The sequence below is a fragment of the Monodelphis domestica genome, chromosome 5, assembly GCF_027887165.1.
Source record: "Monodelphis domestica isolate mMonDom1 chromosome 5, mMonDom1.pri, whole genome shotgun sequence".
Taxonomy (NCBI): domain Eukaryota; kingdom Metazoa; phylum Chordata; class Mammalia; order Didelphimorphia; family Didelphidae; genus Monodelphis; species Monodelphis domestica.
This window is the reverse complement of record NC_077231.1, coordinates 146999134-147015635: the sequence shown is the minus strand read 5'-3', so window position 1 is coordinate 147015635 and position 16502 is coordinate 146999134. Positions and strand designations below refer to the sequence as shown.

General features: G+C 36.6%; 1 protein-coding gene across 41 annotated transcripts in view; it reads right to left on the bottom strand.

The window, feature by feature from the left end:
* The window catches only part of CELF2 (CUGBP Elav-like family member 2), a 969858-nt gene that overhangs the window by 84579 nt on the left and 868777 nt on the right, over positions 1-16502 (bottom strand). For all 41 annotated transcript variants that reach the window (XM_056800816.1, XM_056800818.1, XM_056800805.1 and 38 more), the window contains 2 exons: positions 15060-15108; positions 3550-3684 (listed from right to left, as the gene is read on the bottom strand). In XM_056800816.1, coding sequence (XP_056656794.1) covers positions 3550-3684; positions 15060-15108 — 184 coding nt within the window. The remainder of the gene's footprint in view (positions 1-3549; positions 3685-15059; positions 15109-16502) is intronic.

Here is a 16502-nt window from a genome sequence, read left to right as displayed (position 1 = left end):
ATCATAAAGAGTCGAAACTATTGAAATGTCCAAACAGAATGGTCTTTTCAATGCTCCAGGCAACTCTCTAAGACTGTAAGATGCAGATGAATTGCCAGTCTGTATTGGTAGAAGGAGTTTCTTCACTGGGTGTTCCCTAGACCAAAAAAATTATAAGTCTGGCTCTATAACTCTCCCCCCACCTCCCACTCAAATAGGACTGTTGGGTCAAAGGGATTTTTGGACTGAAAATTTTAAATATTACTTTATCCTGGGGATCCCTTTTCTGATTCCAGGGGAGCTATTAAGCAACAATTATTGGTGATATTTTCAGCTGAATACTAATATAATAGAAAATGGATATGGGGCAAATGAGAGACTGAGTAACACAAATGGCTTCTTTTCTTGTCACTATAATCAGAAAAAAAATTGGAAAAAAAACCCCAGATCACCATAATCAATTGAATGGGTTTAAAAAAATTTCCATTAAATAATTACTTGCTCATTCAGAAATGAGAACTACATTTCAAGTAGACCCAGGTTTTATTTTATTTTACTTAATTTTTTTAAAAAGTATTCTTTTAAAATAGCTGAGCCAGCAATGGTTTGGGAACAGAAATGATGAAAGCCTTTTGTCTGCAGTCCCACAAATGAGAAATGCTTTATTAAAATTTTATTGAAAACTATAATTAATAAAAGCAAAATAGGAGCATCAAAGAGAATTATTCTTTTAGCAAACATTCAGGAGTAGTATCTTAAACTAAAAAAAACTGGGGGAAAAAAGCATAGCACTATCTTATATTTTAGAAATTATTGCAAATGAGATTTATTAATTTATTGATTTATTTATTGCTATAGGGAGTTCTTGCCAGCTCACTAGAGACGACTTTTTTCATTATAAAAGGGGTAGAAGCTGCCCTACATTTTTGGACAGTGCTTTATGGGTAAAATATGGATCACTGCGCTCCTTCAATTGTACTTCAGAAATGGGCTGCTTTTGTTGTCAAGTACTGGTTAATCAACTAAATGGTGGATAAAATTAAGCAAATTATCTTATTAAGCACCATGTCCTCTTTACTAGGAGAGTCTAGGTTGCTCTAAAACCTCATCTGAAAAGAAAATTACTGATAATACAAGGTGCTCTCAATACAGCATGTTCCAATGTTACGGCATACTATTCCTTATGGTTCTCACTTAACAGTTAAATAGGAAATGGGAGGCACAGAAATGTTCACAAATTGGCCAGGTCAGTTATAGAGTATAACATGAATAATCAAATTTCACATTTAGGGTCTTGCTACTGAGCCACATGTATGATGATATCTATATAGTACTTGAATGATATGAATTTAGTACTTTTATTATGTGTATTACATAATATATATATATTTTTTACACACTTTTTTTAACATATCCCCACTTTATCTCTATGAAGAGGGAAAAGTAGTTATATTTGCAGAAGGGAAAACTAAGGCACAGAGAGCTTACGTGACATGTTCCAGAGCACACATAGAGCCAGTGGCTGAATTTGGGTTCTAAATATTCTAACCCTCTTCACCTTCTAGGAAGACTACCCCGGAAAGGAGTAGATAATAATGGCATCTATGTGTGGCAGAAAAGGAGTGGGGAGTGGCGAGCCTGTTTCATTAATTGGCAATGATGCCATTCCAAATTTCTTCTCCACATGAATTTTCAATCCTACTAATGTTCTCTTGCCAACTTTCCAGTTGGGACAACATGGTCTGCATTTACCTCTCATTAGTGGAGTGGGATCAACTGTGCCTGGAATAATGGGTCATTGTAATTCCCTGGAGCTTGTCCAAATTCTCTAGGGTGGCTGTTACAAGAGTTCATTACTACTTTTTTGTGGGGGTTAAGCCATATAGACAGGCTAGAGAGTCTTTGGATTTAATCTGAATCTTGTACAGTTGCCTACACAAAATCTGATCTTTGACTGGAAGCCTTGAAGGCCAGGGGTCACAATTAATTCCATGTTCCATGATGCTTGTAGATAACTGCTTTTCAGAGAATGTTAACTGACTAAAGAATCTCCATTGTAAGAGAATGCATAAACTTATTTCTGTGCTTCCTGCTCTCCCTTAAAAAATCACCTTTAGAAATAGCAGGCATATCAAAGCTCTGGCTGTTCCACCACCTGTCTTTTTCTTTTTTGGTTTGTTCTTCCATTTTGGAGCTATGGAGGTGGATGTACGTGGGAAAGTTTTATATTTTTTATTTTAGATTGTGACAACTGCCATTGCAACACTTTGCTGTCAGAAGTACAGTCTACTTTCTCCCATATGACTTGAAACACAATTAGAGCTAGCAAGATGAATTGAAAAGAGCTTCTCTTTGGTCACTGGTGGCTTACTCTTTGTTATGACTAGGTGACACGGAGTGGCCCCATTCCCAAAGGGGTGGAAAATGAGAAGAAATTTGTAACTGAGAAAATGCACTTGTAATTGCTTTAGAAAAACACAGTTAAATGTCCTACATTTTGAATGGACACCTTGCTCTAAGGGTGGAGAAAGTATTTTACAAATTTGTAAAAACAGTTTTATGTTCATTTCCCTGCATCTAATCATTTTATAAATTAATATCACTACTTGTATAGAGTTCTTATTTTCTTAATGACTAGAGTGTAAGCTCCTTGAGGGCAAAACATATCTTTTTATTTTATTTTTGTATCCTGAACTCCTTAGCGCATATATAACCGGTAACTAAAATTTGTTGAATCTAAGTTCCTCCAAGATTGAGTTGGAAAACAGAAAGCCTCGTGTTGAAAATGTTTTCTGCTATCACTCCTAACCTTTTCTCAAGTTTATGAGTGGTTAGGAAAGGAAAGGAGGAGGCTCATTGGGGAATGAACAGTATTTTATTCTATGTTGAATAGTTTCTTGTAGAAGTAGCATTAAGCTTGACTTCGTAAATATTTTGGTACATGGCCTTTGTTTTATAATCCAAGAAAATAATTCTTATTCAGAATTCAAATAATTTCTTCCTCTGTTAAAAGCTTCTCCATGAGCTTGGAAGCCTGGGATATTTTTCCCCCTAAAGAAATATTCTAGCAGCTCAAGAAAAGACCAGAAATTTAAGTTCATATGGGGCTCAATGTGAATACCAAAATTTTTCTGGTCTGTACCACTATCAAAGGGTCTGTAATTATCTTAATATTTCTTTCTGGCAGAGGCAGAAAAATCAGGAGACTAAAATGAAAGCCACAAATAACCAATATTCCTTCCTTGTGAACCTTCACTCCCCCAGGCCCAAGAAAACAAACTATAATCTGAGATCAAAAAGGGGATGTGTTTTCCTGGAGTACTATGACAGCTTTTCCATTGGACAAACAGTGATAACATGAGTTAATATGTTGGCACTGAGACCTTCTTGACTTTTGAAATAAAAGGTGATCATTTCAGCTACGGTGAAAAGTTCAGGTGGCTAACTTGATCACATGGGACATATTAGAGGGTAACCTCGAGCGGTACCCGCTGGCTGCGTCTACCTTGACTGTGACACAGAGTTCCAATTAGCACTTAAGGAAAGCGACTTTAAAGACAGCACACTCACCTCGACTCAGCCCATCAGGTCCCCGGAGGATTCGGCACTCTTCTATCTGGCCAAATGGAGAAAACATCACCCTGATATCATTCTCATTACACTTCTTCGAAACCATTCCTATGAACAATTTTCTGTCTTCCACAGCTAGGAGATAAAAATAATGAATGATCAAAGGCCATTTCATCTCCCCTCCCCCTATAATCAATGCTTCATTACTACATCAGACCAAGTTCCAATCCCGCGAGCCTGACTGATGAAAGCCGCCCAAGGCAAACACTTCATACTTAGTGCTCCCCATTTCCCCCCACATGTGCTCTTTTGTGCCCCCTTTCTCCCACCTTGCTCTTTCTGAGTCATTCATTATTGTCTAAGTTTATTGTTATTTTCTATGAAAGAATGTTTTTAAAAAATCCTTGCCTTCAGTCTTAGTATCACTTCTGAGTAGAAGCGTGGCAAGGGGTAAGCAACTGGGATTACAAATGACTTGTCTGGGATCAGACAGCTAGAAAATGTCTCAGAACAAATTTGAACCCAGGACTTCCCAGCTCTAGGTCTGGCACTCTATCCACTGGGCTATTTAGCTGACATTTGATGAGATACACAACAGTACTTCTTAGTTCCCTCCCTCTTCCTTCTTCCTGGTGCCCAAGAATAACAAAAGAAATACACTTTTCAAATTTTAAAAGTACTAAATGCTTTTAAAATATAATATATATTTATTATTATGTAAATATAAAAAATAAAATAAAAATAAAAATGCTTTTATTTCATAGAGGCATTCATTTTTTTCTGTTACAGCTTTTAATTAAGAGTTCCCTTTTCTACACACACACACACACACACACACATACAGATAGGGAAGGAAAAAAGCCAGGAGAGAAAACCAAACAGAAATTGGAATAATGAAATCAGTGAATGAAAACTTCTCTCTAAAAGCATTTAAGGAAAGGAAATGGGGATTTCAATTTGAAAGAGCTTTAATGTCCAGCATCCTCACAGAATAATGCTAAGGTGTGTAAGGTAGCAGGAGAGATAGTCCACTTTGAGCAGAGAATAGTCAGAGCCTTATTCCCCCTTCAAATCCCTATATTACAGGTGCCAAGGTATCGTTCTTATTGGTGAGTATTAATGTTGATGAGCTTGTGGGGAGTGAGGAGGGGGTTGAAAATCAAACACATTTTTTCAGACTAATTAGCAAATTAATTTGCTTTACACAACATTGACCTCCACAGCTCAAACCAGGCTCCTTCAGTCTTTTTGGTTCATTCTTTCTCGACTGAAAGGAAGATCAACTCTTGGCTGGGAAAATAAGTGAGCTCTTGCTCCCTGGGAATGACATCAATGTGCACAAGAGCCATTTTCTACTGATGAAACTACTACAGGAAAAGGAAAAGGGGGCTAGCAGTCTTCAAATTCCAGTCCTTTAAATGTATGCCGTCTTCCCAATTAGTCTGAGAGCAGAGGCTGTCTTCTGCTTTGCTTAGTATCTCTAGCATTTAGCACGGTGCCCAGCGCTTGGTGGCAGCTTTGTAAATGTCCATGGATCACATGCCTGATTTTACCTTTTTTTGTATCTCCAGGGCTTAGCACAATCTTTGGTATATATCAGGAGCTTAATAGCTGCTTACTGACTGAATGGCTCCTTCTTGTGTAGTATTCTAAAGTACCACCTGCACATGCTCTTTAGAGAAAGAGAGCTGGGCTAAGTGGCTTCTTAGGTCTTTTCCAGTTCTTACCCTATGATGCCACGATCCCTAGGATCAGTTTTTGCTTCTGCCATGCTCTTACAACCCTCTCCTCCACCTCCCCAAGATATTAGACTACACATTTTTAAAGATAGGCTACCTCAAAGCAAAAAAGCCCTCATCCAAGTATTGGAGAATGATTCAGGTTGAGAACTTCCTTCCTCTCCCCCTAAATTTAATGAGATAACTGGCAATTCAGTTTAGTGTCTCACCAGATTGTTTGATAATAATAAATATAGGAGAGAATGTGGCGTGGTGAACTTGACAGTTGAAAGATCTGGGTTCAAGTCCTGCCTTCAATATATTATTAATTCTGTGAGTCTGGGCCAGTCACTTAACTTTTTAGTGCCCTCACAAAATTTTTTTAAGACTCAGACTTGTTGTTGATAATATTGGTAAAGGGAGTTTTAAATACAAAATCACAAGTACAGGCTTCTCTTCCCATGAGAGTAATGACATGACTTTCTTTAAAAAGTTTTTTATTTAACTCAAACACTAAAAATGAACATTTCTGCATACATAGAACACAAAAAGTAGACTATCTATGAAAATGAACCCCCATTTTGTACCATTTGCTTTAAAGAGTATATGATAAATCTAATCCCTTCCTTTCTGTCTTCCACCCTTACTTTCTGTTTTAGTCTAAGTAAGGGCTAGGCAACTAGAATTAAGTGACTAGCCCAGGGTCACACAGCTAGGAAGTGCCTGAGGCCAGATTTGATCCTGATTTCAGGCTTGATACACTATCTTTTGGGCTACCTAATTGTCTCAATATATTATTTTTTAAAACTGTTCTGCTTGTCTGTGTTTCCTTTTGAATGACTTTCTGTTCTCTTCTGTGTATTTTTAAAAATGTTTCAATAATCTGTCTCTCTCTTCCTCCCTCCCCCCTCTCATCACTTTTGCTAATTATATCTCCTCTCTCATCCCATAAAAAATCCCCTTGTTACACATAAGTCTAGTCAAGCAAAATGAATCCACATCATGTGTATGTTGAAAAAAATCTGTTTTTTTCTTCTGCACTTTATCCCCTGTCTGTCAGGAGCTGGGTAACATACTTCATCATTGGTCCTCTGGAGACATAGTTGGTATTTGCATTGCTCAAATTCTTGTCTTTAAAAAATTTTTTTTAAATGATGCTGTCCTCATATAATCTGTTCTGATTTTGCTCACTCCACTAGCATCAGTTCATACTACCTAGGATTTTCAGAAATAATCTCTTTCATAACTTCTTATGGTGAAATAACAGTCCATTACATTCATACTAGTCAGTTATTCTTTAATTAATGGGTAGACTCTAGATCCTACTTCTTTGCTTACTCCTTCCTCACCTTCAAAGCCACTTTAAGAATCAGGAATTTTGTTTTGCTTAGGACTATTATTCCCTTCCCATTATTATCCTCTTTTTTAACTGTCCCCTCCCCATGCCTTTTAAGCTTGTTCCCTATTGAGTTTGATGTATTTCTATAATAAATTCTCTGTGTGTATTTTTTAACCTATTGTCTGGTTCACATAATGGTAAAGTTATTCTGATGCCCCATCTCTCATCTCTCCAACTCCCTAGCTCATTATTTGTGAATACTCTTCTCATGTACCTCAACTATGATCCATAGAAAGTTCCACCCCCTTCTTCCTCTTTTCTACAGCAATGTATTCATTTTCCCCCTTTTCCTCTTTCTCCTATTACAACTCTAGACCTCACACATCCTCTATTTTTCTTATTTAATTTCCTCGAAATCCTTTGAGGACATTAAGGTTTTTAAGGGACATATTTCTTTTTTCCTACTAGAATTTTGGCATTATATCACACAATCACCTCCAATTGCTCACATACATTTATCTTTCTAGGTTTCTCTGGACTCTTTGAGTTTAAATTTCAGTTGCCTATTGAACTCTTGTTTCTTCACCAGAAATATTTGCAAGTCTTTGATTCTACTGGAGGTCTGCCCATTTTCTCCCCACTTTCAGATTATTTTCTGCATTGCTGAATGTTATTCTTGGTGGTAAACCTGTATCTTTTGCCTTTTGGCAAATTATAATATTGAAATATATGTGTGTATATATATATATTTATGAAAATATGTATTGAAAAATATAATATTCTTAGATCCCCTCTCACTTAGAGCAGAAGCTGCCAGTTAGATCTCAGGTGATCCTCACTGATATTCCTTGGTACCTGAACTCCTTTCTGGATGTTGGCAATTTTTTTTCTTTGAAATCTTTGGATTTTGATCACATTTACTGGGGATTATATAACACTTTTGATTTTGAGATTTCTTTCAGGAAGTGATTGGTAGATTCTGACTAGCCTTACTTTATCATTTAGTTTTAGTAGAACTGGGAAGTTGACTTATATGATTTCCTAAAATATGGGATTCAAGCTTTATCCTTTTTTTAAAAAAATCATAATTTTTGTACAGTTCAAGGATATCTCTCTTGGCCTGTTTTGTTTGTTGTTTTTGATGTCAGATATTTTACATTTTCTAATATTTTGTCTGTCTTTTGATTTTGTTCTAACATTTTTTGCTCTCAGAGTCATTAATTCATTTGGCCTATTCTAATATTGTTACTTTGGTATTATCACTTTCTCTTCTAAGCTATTTATTATTTTTTCAATTCTCTCATATCTTTTATTTCATTAAATAAAATCTCTTACTTCTTTTCTTCTAGGCATTCATGTACTTTTTGTGGAAGATAGTTTCTCTGACTAGAGCTGCTATAAAGTAATCATCTCGGCTGGATTATTAGACATCTTAAGATCTATGATAATATTTTTATACTGGTTGATTTTTTAAATTCATCTCTCCAGGTTTAGTTTTCTGAATTTATTAGGGTGAGAGTCAAACTCTGTTCCCCTGCTGAACTTATGGGTAGAGTTAGTAAGCCTTGCTTAGTCTCACCTGGGGGTTGCTTTGGTTTCCTGTGCTGACCTCCATGTCCTGGGTTGGCCTTCCTTGGAACAATGGAGTTTACTGGGGGGGCCGGGCCTTCTATGGCATCACAGAGTAATAGGGACCTCTGATGTCAATTATATGGCCTTATATATCTCCCACTGTTTGAGATCAGATTAGAACACAGGTTTTCCTGATTCCAAGATTTTGCAACCCCAAGGGAAATTCTGTTTCCATGAGATACATTTCCCAGAAACCTAAAGGACAGATAACTAAACACCAGTTTAATAAGGAAGAGCTATATCAAATCAACAAATCAAATCACTGGCATTTCTGCTTAAATTTCACTCATATTCAGTATTTATATAAAAAGCCATAATTAATTACATACATTTTTTATATCTTTGCTGGGTATTTTTATTGTCTTTTATTTGCATTTGTCCTACTGGGTTCACTGAACAGTGAATACCTTAAATATTTTCATTTGAGAGAGGCAGCTTGGGTTAGTGGAAGCTTAACTAAGATCTAGGGTCAAAAGACCAGTGTTTGACTGGTTCTGAATTTCAACTCTGCTAATATCTGGGACAAGTCACTTGCTTTAATTTATGGGACGGAGAGATTGTGTTGCTGGACAGCTCTGATTGGTAAAAGATTTCTTATTATGAATTACTTCTAGTAAAAACAATTAATTATTAATTATAAACTGGGGTGTGCATGGAGGAATTGACAGATTAAAAACAGTCAATATAAAATCAGAATAGCCTGGGACAGCCTACAACTTTTTCCCTCAAGTCTTTTAACCTGCAAGGTCAAAGTCAAAGTAGTCATAGGTAATCTGAGATGCATGGATTCTCCAAGCGAATGGGGAATTCAGTTTGATCCTCTTCATCTAAATGGTTTCAGATTATTTGTGGGTATAAGGGGGGAAAAAAGGAAATAACTAAGATAGGCAAGATGAGAAAAGAAAAAAAACTTTGGTGATACTTGCTCTTCCCTCCTGAAACTCCAAGAAAGCAAGAACTGGTACTTGCTTCTGGAAAAATTTAAAGAGACAGTGTCCTACATCTTGCTCAAATACAGAAAAATTTGGTTCTAATTGCCTTACAACAGAGGATGACAAATTCCCAACTGATCTTTGTAAACCTATAATTATGTCACTTAGCTAAAACAATTTGCAGGTTTCTAGCTTGAGGGTGATTTTATAGTACATTAAATATCCAGCTCCTGAGTATAGCTGAAAAAAGTAAAGATTCCAACCCCCCTCACCCCACCCAAAGAGGAATAATGGAAATTGTTTTAAGAAGACAATGAGCAAGACATGCTGATTTTCAGTCACTATTGGTTGCTAGCTACCAAAAATTTAAGCTTCAGAAATTTATCAAACTCAATTCTCCTTTATAAAATAGGGATGAGTAAGTTGTGTGACTTCACAAGGTCGTTTTTAGGATTGTAGATTTAAAGATCTGGAAGGGACCAAAGAAATACTTTGTCCCAAGTTTTCTTTCAATCTGGAGATGAGCAAACTGAGCTCCAAAAGGAAGAACTCACATCACAAAAGCAGTAAATCACAGAACCAGGATTTAAACCTAGCTTGCTGGGATTTCAGATCTGGTGCTCTATCATCAGGAAAATGAGTTCAAATCTAGTCTCACACACTTACTAGCTATATAACCTTAGAAAAGTCACTTAACCTCTATCTGTTATGACTTCCTCAACTGGAAAATGGAGATATGACTTCCTCAACTGGAAAATGGGAGATTGGTTATTGTGAGAACCAATTGAGTTAATAATTGCAACAATGCTTCACATAGAATCTGGCATTTACTAAGTACAAATGTTAGCTGTTATTACTCTAGAACCAGGACTCTTTCTGATCTACCTATGAATAATATAAAGAAAGACTTTATAAATGGTAAACCTTAAATATATGTGTATGTGTCTATATGTATGTGTCTGTCTGTCTGTCTGTCTGTCTGTCTGTCTGTCTGTCTATCTATCTATCTCAGTTCCAGTAGGCACCAAACTAGTAATCTGATATTATTACTTCACTTTCACCATCCTAACAGACAAATCATTGAAAAGAGGAAGAGTGGGGTATAAAGAGGGTAGAGAGTCAATTAACATTTATTTAGCACCTGCTATACGCCAGGATTTGTGCATTTAATTACTGCCTCGAAATCTGTCTTTTCACTTTGAATCCTTCCTTCCTTCCTTCCTTCCTTCCTTCCTTCCTTCCTTCCTTCCTTCCTTCCTTCCTTCCTTCCTTCCTTCCTTCCTTCCTTCCTTCCGGACTGTGCATTGGTTCCAAGGCAGAAGAGCAATGGGGGTTAAATGACTTGCCCAGGGTGGCACAGCTGGAAAGTGTCTGAGGCCATATTTCAATCTTGAACCTCCTGTCTCTAGGTCTGGCTTTCAATCCACTGAACTGCTCAGCTTCCCCCTTTCCACTTTGAATTTCAAAATATTCCTTTGTCTTTCATTAAGTAAGAAAGTCACCAGTTGGAAATGTCCTGTGACTCCTTCCTTTTTAAAATGGGGTCCTTGGATGCCTCCTTCCTGAGCTGATTGAAAATAAATAATTCTCTTCCTTACAGATAGCTATGGACTTCAAGCAGGGACACTAGGGATTTTGGAGGCCTCAAGATGAGAGAAGCAAGAGAAATAAGATAACTTCCCGTTTACCTAAATTCTAACATTCACTGAGATGAAAGAAAATGAAGATCTTCTCCATCCCCCACTTCTCCCCACTAAGCTAAAAATCATGCATAGTCTAAGACAACTTTTATTTACTATGCTATCTGAAAGAAGTTGTTTGGGATAATTTCCTTTCTGTTACTTATGCTATAGTATTCCTTAATGTACATAACCATCTCAAAACTAGTCTCTCTCCATTTCTTCAGGTACAATGAGGATATATTTAGGTTGACAACAGCATAGGCAAAATCAGACCTAGAATCTTCTCCAATCCCCTTCTTTAGGAAGGCTTTCCCATGGTCCCCCTCTCTTCCCCTAACTGCTAGTGCCATTTCTCTGAGGTAATCTGTATACTGTGTACACAGATATTAGTTACTTGTCACATTAGACCATCAGCATCTTGAGGATGGGCACTAATTTATTTTGCTTTTCTTTATATTGCCAGACTTCATTTAGCACTTAGCACTTAAATGTTTGTATTATAGTCTACAAGTTTTCCTTGACTTAAGAAAAGGATAATTCCTTAATTGCCACAAACATTTCGTTGTGAGGTATACCATATATTCTTCCTGGGAGCTTCTATAGATATTTTTGAGAAATATGGTGAATAATGTTGCAATTATACTTTTTGGATGAGCTCTTTTTCCTTTGAGGATTAAAAATGAATGTCCAAAAAAGAACTTTCAAATAAATGGAATATTAGTCAACTAATGTAAATGTGGCAGTGGTTGCCAATGATCTTTGTAAACATATTGTCCTTACCATGGAGCAAATTGAGAAAGGGTTAATTGTTTAAGTATAAAAGGTTATCTTTTTTTTTGTCAAGAAAGAAAAGTCTTTTTTTTATCTCTAATTGTAAGTCTGCTAACACCCTGGTGTACAATCTGTCAAAGTCACACCTGGATTCAGGGCTGACTGAATTAATTAACAACTTTTCTATGTGTTAGTGCTAACATATGGCATTTAATTACTGCCTCCAAATCTGTGAGTCTCTCCACTTTGAATTTCAAAATTATTTCTTCATCTTTCAGTGAAACCAGTAAGTCAGTAGTTAGAAATGTCCTGTGATTCTTTCTTTAAAAAATGGAGTCCATGCAGTTCTTCCTGTGTTGATCTTTACTACAGCTTGCTGTGAACTTCAAGCAGGGCCACTGGGGATTTCGGAGGCCTCAAGACAAGAGATAGCTGGCTTACATGGCCTTTTTGGAATCTATGCCTTCAGAGCCTCAAACAAGTGGAGATTTGTGTTCTGTCTACAGTCTTAAGAAATGAACATTAAGAAATGTGTGTGCACATGGGTCCTCAGCCATATATAACCTTTATATATCTTAAACTGTTCAGATAAGCACTCCTAAATCTGGATAGTGATATGATGTTTATCTGGTTTGGAAAGGAGTAAAACAATTAGGAAGAATAGCTTTTACTACATGTTAACTAGCACTTTACTGTTTGTCACTGGAATGGGAATTTGACACATGGAATCAGAGAAGCAAGTGAGGAAAAGATGAAACAAAGAAAGTGATTATCCTTCCTAAGTCGTATGGGGTCCCAAGCTTAATTCAAAGTCAATTTAAAGCAGGGGAGTCCTATATGAAGCTGGGAAACTCATTTGATAGAATGTGAATTGTAGGGTACAAAACTTGGGCAAGTCAATTGCTAGGAGAAACAGAGGTTCAGTTTATGGCAGATTGTAAAGATGGATGACAGCTCAAGGGGTAATTATTTTTCTTTATTTCATTTGTCCATCACTAATTAATCTGTGATTAGGAGCACTCTTGTTCTGTGCAAATACTGAGTTTCAGGAATCTGAACATGTTGATAATGAAGACAGCCAATGTCTTACTGTGATGAGTCTTTTGTGCCATCCATAAATGTCAGCAAACTCAATAACACTGCAATTAGAGCTTGTTATATTTCTTTCACAACTATAGGAGCTATTTTGAGCATCTGATACAAAGAAATCCTTGTGCTCTTTGAGCTTTCTAAAACTATGCTTACTTGTCAAAAGCACCCTGTAAAAGCTGGGGTGGGGGGGTGAGGGAAATGAGGGAGGGGTCAACTTTTTATCACAAGTTTTAGGAAATTATATATTTCACTGCTTCCTCAATACCTTCAAAGAAAAAAAATGAAACCCGCCCATGTCAGTGCAACAGGGGATGCTTCTGATCCTTCTACTTTTGAAAGGCTGCTGAAATGAAGAGCTGTCATCCTTTAAAAGCAACCTTCAGCTCAATCACATTCTTTAATACTCTAGAATGTCAACCTGAAAACTGAAGGTGGGCCTATATATCCAAAGGCAGAACTGGTTAGACCCAAAGTGGCTATCAGTATTATATATGCAAATCTCTATCATCTCTTTAGTAGGAAAAACCAAAATACCAGTTTCTGGAGAATGCCCACTCATTTATTCATTCATTCATTTGTTCATATGCCTACTTTTTGCACAAGCTGCTGTGCTTGTCAAAAATGTTTTGAAATAAGAGAAGTATAGCAAGATGATTAGAACTATAAAATCAAAAATTTTTTTGCAGTCAACCTAAAAATGACCTTCTTTCTGAATAACAAATAGAGAAAGGTAAGTACAACCTTTTTCATGCTTTCCTCTCTGTTGCCCTACCAAGACTATCCTCTAAGAGACTTTATCTACCATGAGCAAAATGAAGGGAAATCTTCAGAAGAAATAGGAGCAACCCCCTATATTTGCCTCAATTATTTGAATAGTGTGATTGTTCCTGATAATCAGTTCTATAGGTTACTATTCTATTGGTTCTCCCTTGAGAGGATAACAAGGTCATAGGATCAAACCCTCTGACTTTAGTAGCTAACTTGCTCAAACTCCTGTTTTTTAACACATGGGGAAACTGAGGCCCAAAGGAGGTTAAGTTCACAGATATAAGAAGTGATAGAACCCTGGGATTGTGAGATATAGTATTCACTGAACTAAACTCTTTCCTTTACATAGAGTTCTTGTCTCTTTCAATGAGACAAATGTATACTCGATTGAGAAATTTTAAAAAATTTCTGAATTTTAGAGCCTGGATGTTAATGAGATTTCTAGATAATTAGGACAATGTTAAACTTCTGTGATCATGATGAGATCAGAGGCATATCTAGGTAAAGAATCTTGTTAGGTCAGGGAGAAGGGAGTTGAATTGTTTAGAAGAACTGGGACAATGGGCCAGATCTTGAACAAAAAGCTAGACTACTGTCTAGTCCAGAAAAATTTAGGAAGCTCTTATTTTCTTCAAAACTTTATAGTCTATGGAGAAGCCAGAAAATGGGATGCACTGCAATTAGCAAAAAAATACCTTGTGGAGAGATTTAGAGCCCAATCATAATTTACATTTGCAGATATGTAGATCTCTAAGTGCATGGCTTCTGCCCTGATTACTAATTAATGAGGTGCAAAAATGCCTGTTGGAGGGAAACAGTGCTGATTATTATGTCAGCCTTGAGGGACTGAGAAGTTCTCTGGTCTAAGAAGGTAGAAGATTCCTTTACCATACATTTCATCAGCACATTAAAAAAAATAAAAACAAGGACAAAGCTATGCTAAAACAGAAGTAAAAACACCAAACAGGGAATCAATCATATCCATCAGCTCTCACAAGTCTAGAAGGACCTTGTCAATAGCATATTTTGTGTTTAGTATAATTTTTTTTAAGTCAGTAATCTGAATCCTGAATGAACCGTCATGCAAATACATTCTGCTCATTTTGATCTGATTTAAGCCACCTGCATTAAAAAAAAAAAGGAAAAAACCCAAACCAAGGAATAAATGAAAAACAGAAAAAATGTAGTTTAACTCTTAATAGGCAATTCCCCCCTTGGCTTTTTTCTTTTCACAGAGTTAACTGGTGTTTTTGTTTTGTTCTCTACACCTACACTGAAGAGGAAGATGAACAAAAGCTAAATGCCAAGGGGCCAAGACCTAGAGCAAGCCTCAAATGGAGAGAGACAGAAAACTATTTCTTGTAACACCATCCACACATCTTTACAGGAGAGATAAATGGGACAACAGATCGGGTCATCATTTCTTCAGACCTGACAGCTGCCAAACTATTTTCTGAAGTAGTTCTCAGCTTTTTACACATAAAGGATACTCGGAGCTGGCTTTCTCCTACATGTCCTTACTTTTTAATTTAGACACAGGCATTATTATTAAATAAGATAAGCAATGGGCACTTACCATTTGACTTTTCACTATCTGCAGGTTTCATCTGAATGGGATGATGCATCTGAAATGAGAGTAAGGCAGATTGGGATGAATGAAAAAAAATATTGTCATCTGAAAGTACTGAATAACAAACAGTGAGGTTAGGAGGGTACACGGTCAATACTTAATGTTCTTGAAGTAAAAGAGAACCACAAAGTCAAAATAATGTCCCAATAACCATTTTAAAATGCAAGTCAAACATTAGCATAGTATTTTATAGTTATGAATCGAATTCTCTTAATTCATCAGGTCTCAAAGACCAGGAGCAATCTGAATGTAATTTGTTTTGCCACTGACCTCCTAATTGTCCACTGTATGCATTTTTCTTGGTTCTATGATCATAGTTATTAGGGTGAGCTATTGAAGGGATTCATATACTATCATTTAAACTTCTCTTTTTTAACAAAGAAGAGGCCAGCTACAGAACAGTATGCAAGCAACTGTGGCCAAGAGATGAATTCACGGGCATATCAAATCTGTATTTAGGAAAAGGAGGGAAATGTGAATTTTCCATGATGGAAGTGTGGAGTTTTCATTTCCCACATTGAGTACTTTGGTCTCAATTCATTAACAAGCTGAATCACACCACTGTGCATTTACTCCAAATACAGAATGCTACGTCAATCCCCAATTAAAATAAATTCCTCAGACTACTTGCAGAAGCCCTTCTGTTTCATTTTTCACTGTACCCCAAGGAACATACAAGTTACAGGGTGGATGGAGTCACTGGCTGTGCTAACTGCTTTGATTGTAATGGGTCCCGTTCTCTTTGAACCTTTAATTTCCCCAGTGGACCCCCATCACTTGCATGCCACATCTCTGGGTTTTATCTAATTTAAATGAAAGGGGAATGGTACTTGGCTCAGGCATTTAAATGATGTGAAATTATTATCAGTCTGTCCAGGCCATATGTACCTAATGCCTACTGGAAGCCTTGAAAGCACCTGGGAGAGGAAGACATGGATGTTTCTCATGGGGTCTCCAATATTTGAGGATGTGCTCTTAGGTGCTGATTAAAGACATCGTGGTGGTCTAAGTAACATTCCCCTTTCGTTCATTCGTTCAACAAACACTGAATGTATACTAAATGAGTATCACTGTCCTAGGCAGAATGGAGGAATACAAAGATATATATTTATAGGTATAATATATATGTATATATATATATAGTGTACCTGTATATACACACATATGTGCACATATATACACATTATATGCATGCTATAAATATGATAGAGTATATAACATATTTATTTCAAATATATAATACAAGGAAGATGTACTTCCTTCCCTCAAGTGACCTGAAAACTACTAGAGGAAAAGAAGACACAAACATGAAAATTAATTAGTAAATATGCCAAAAGCTGTGCCTAGTAAAGTACCAAATGAGTGGACCATAAATAACTCATGCATTTC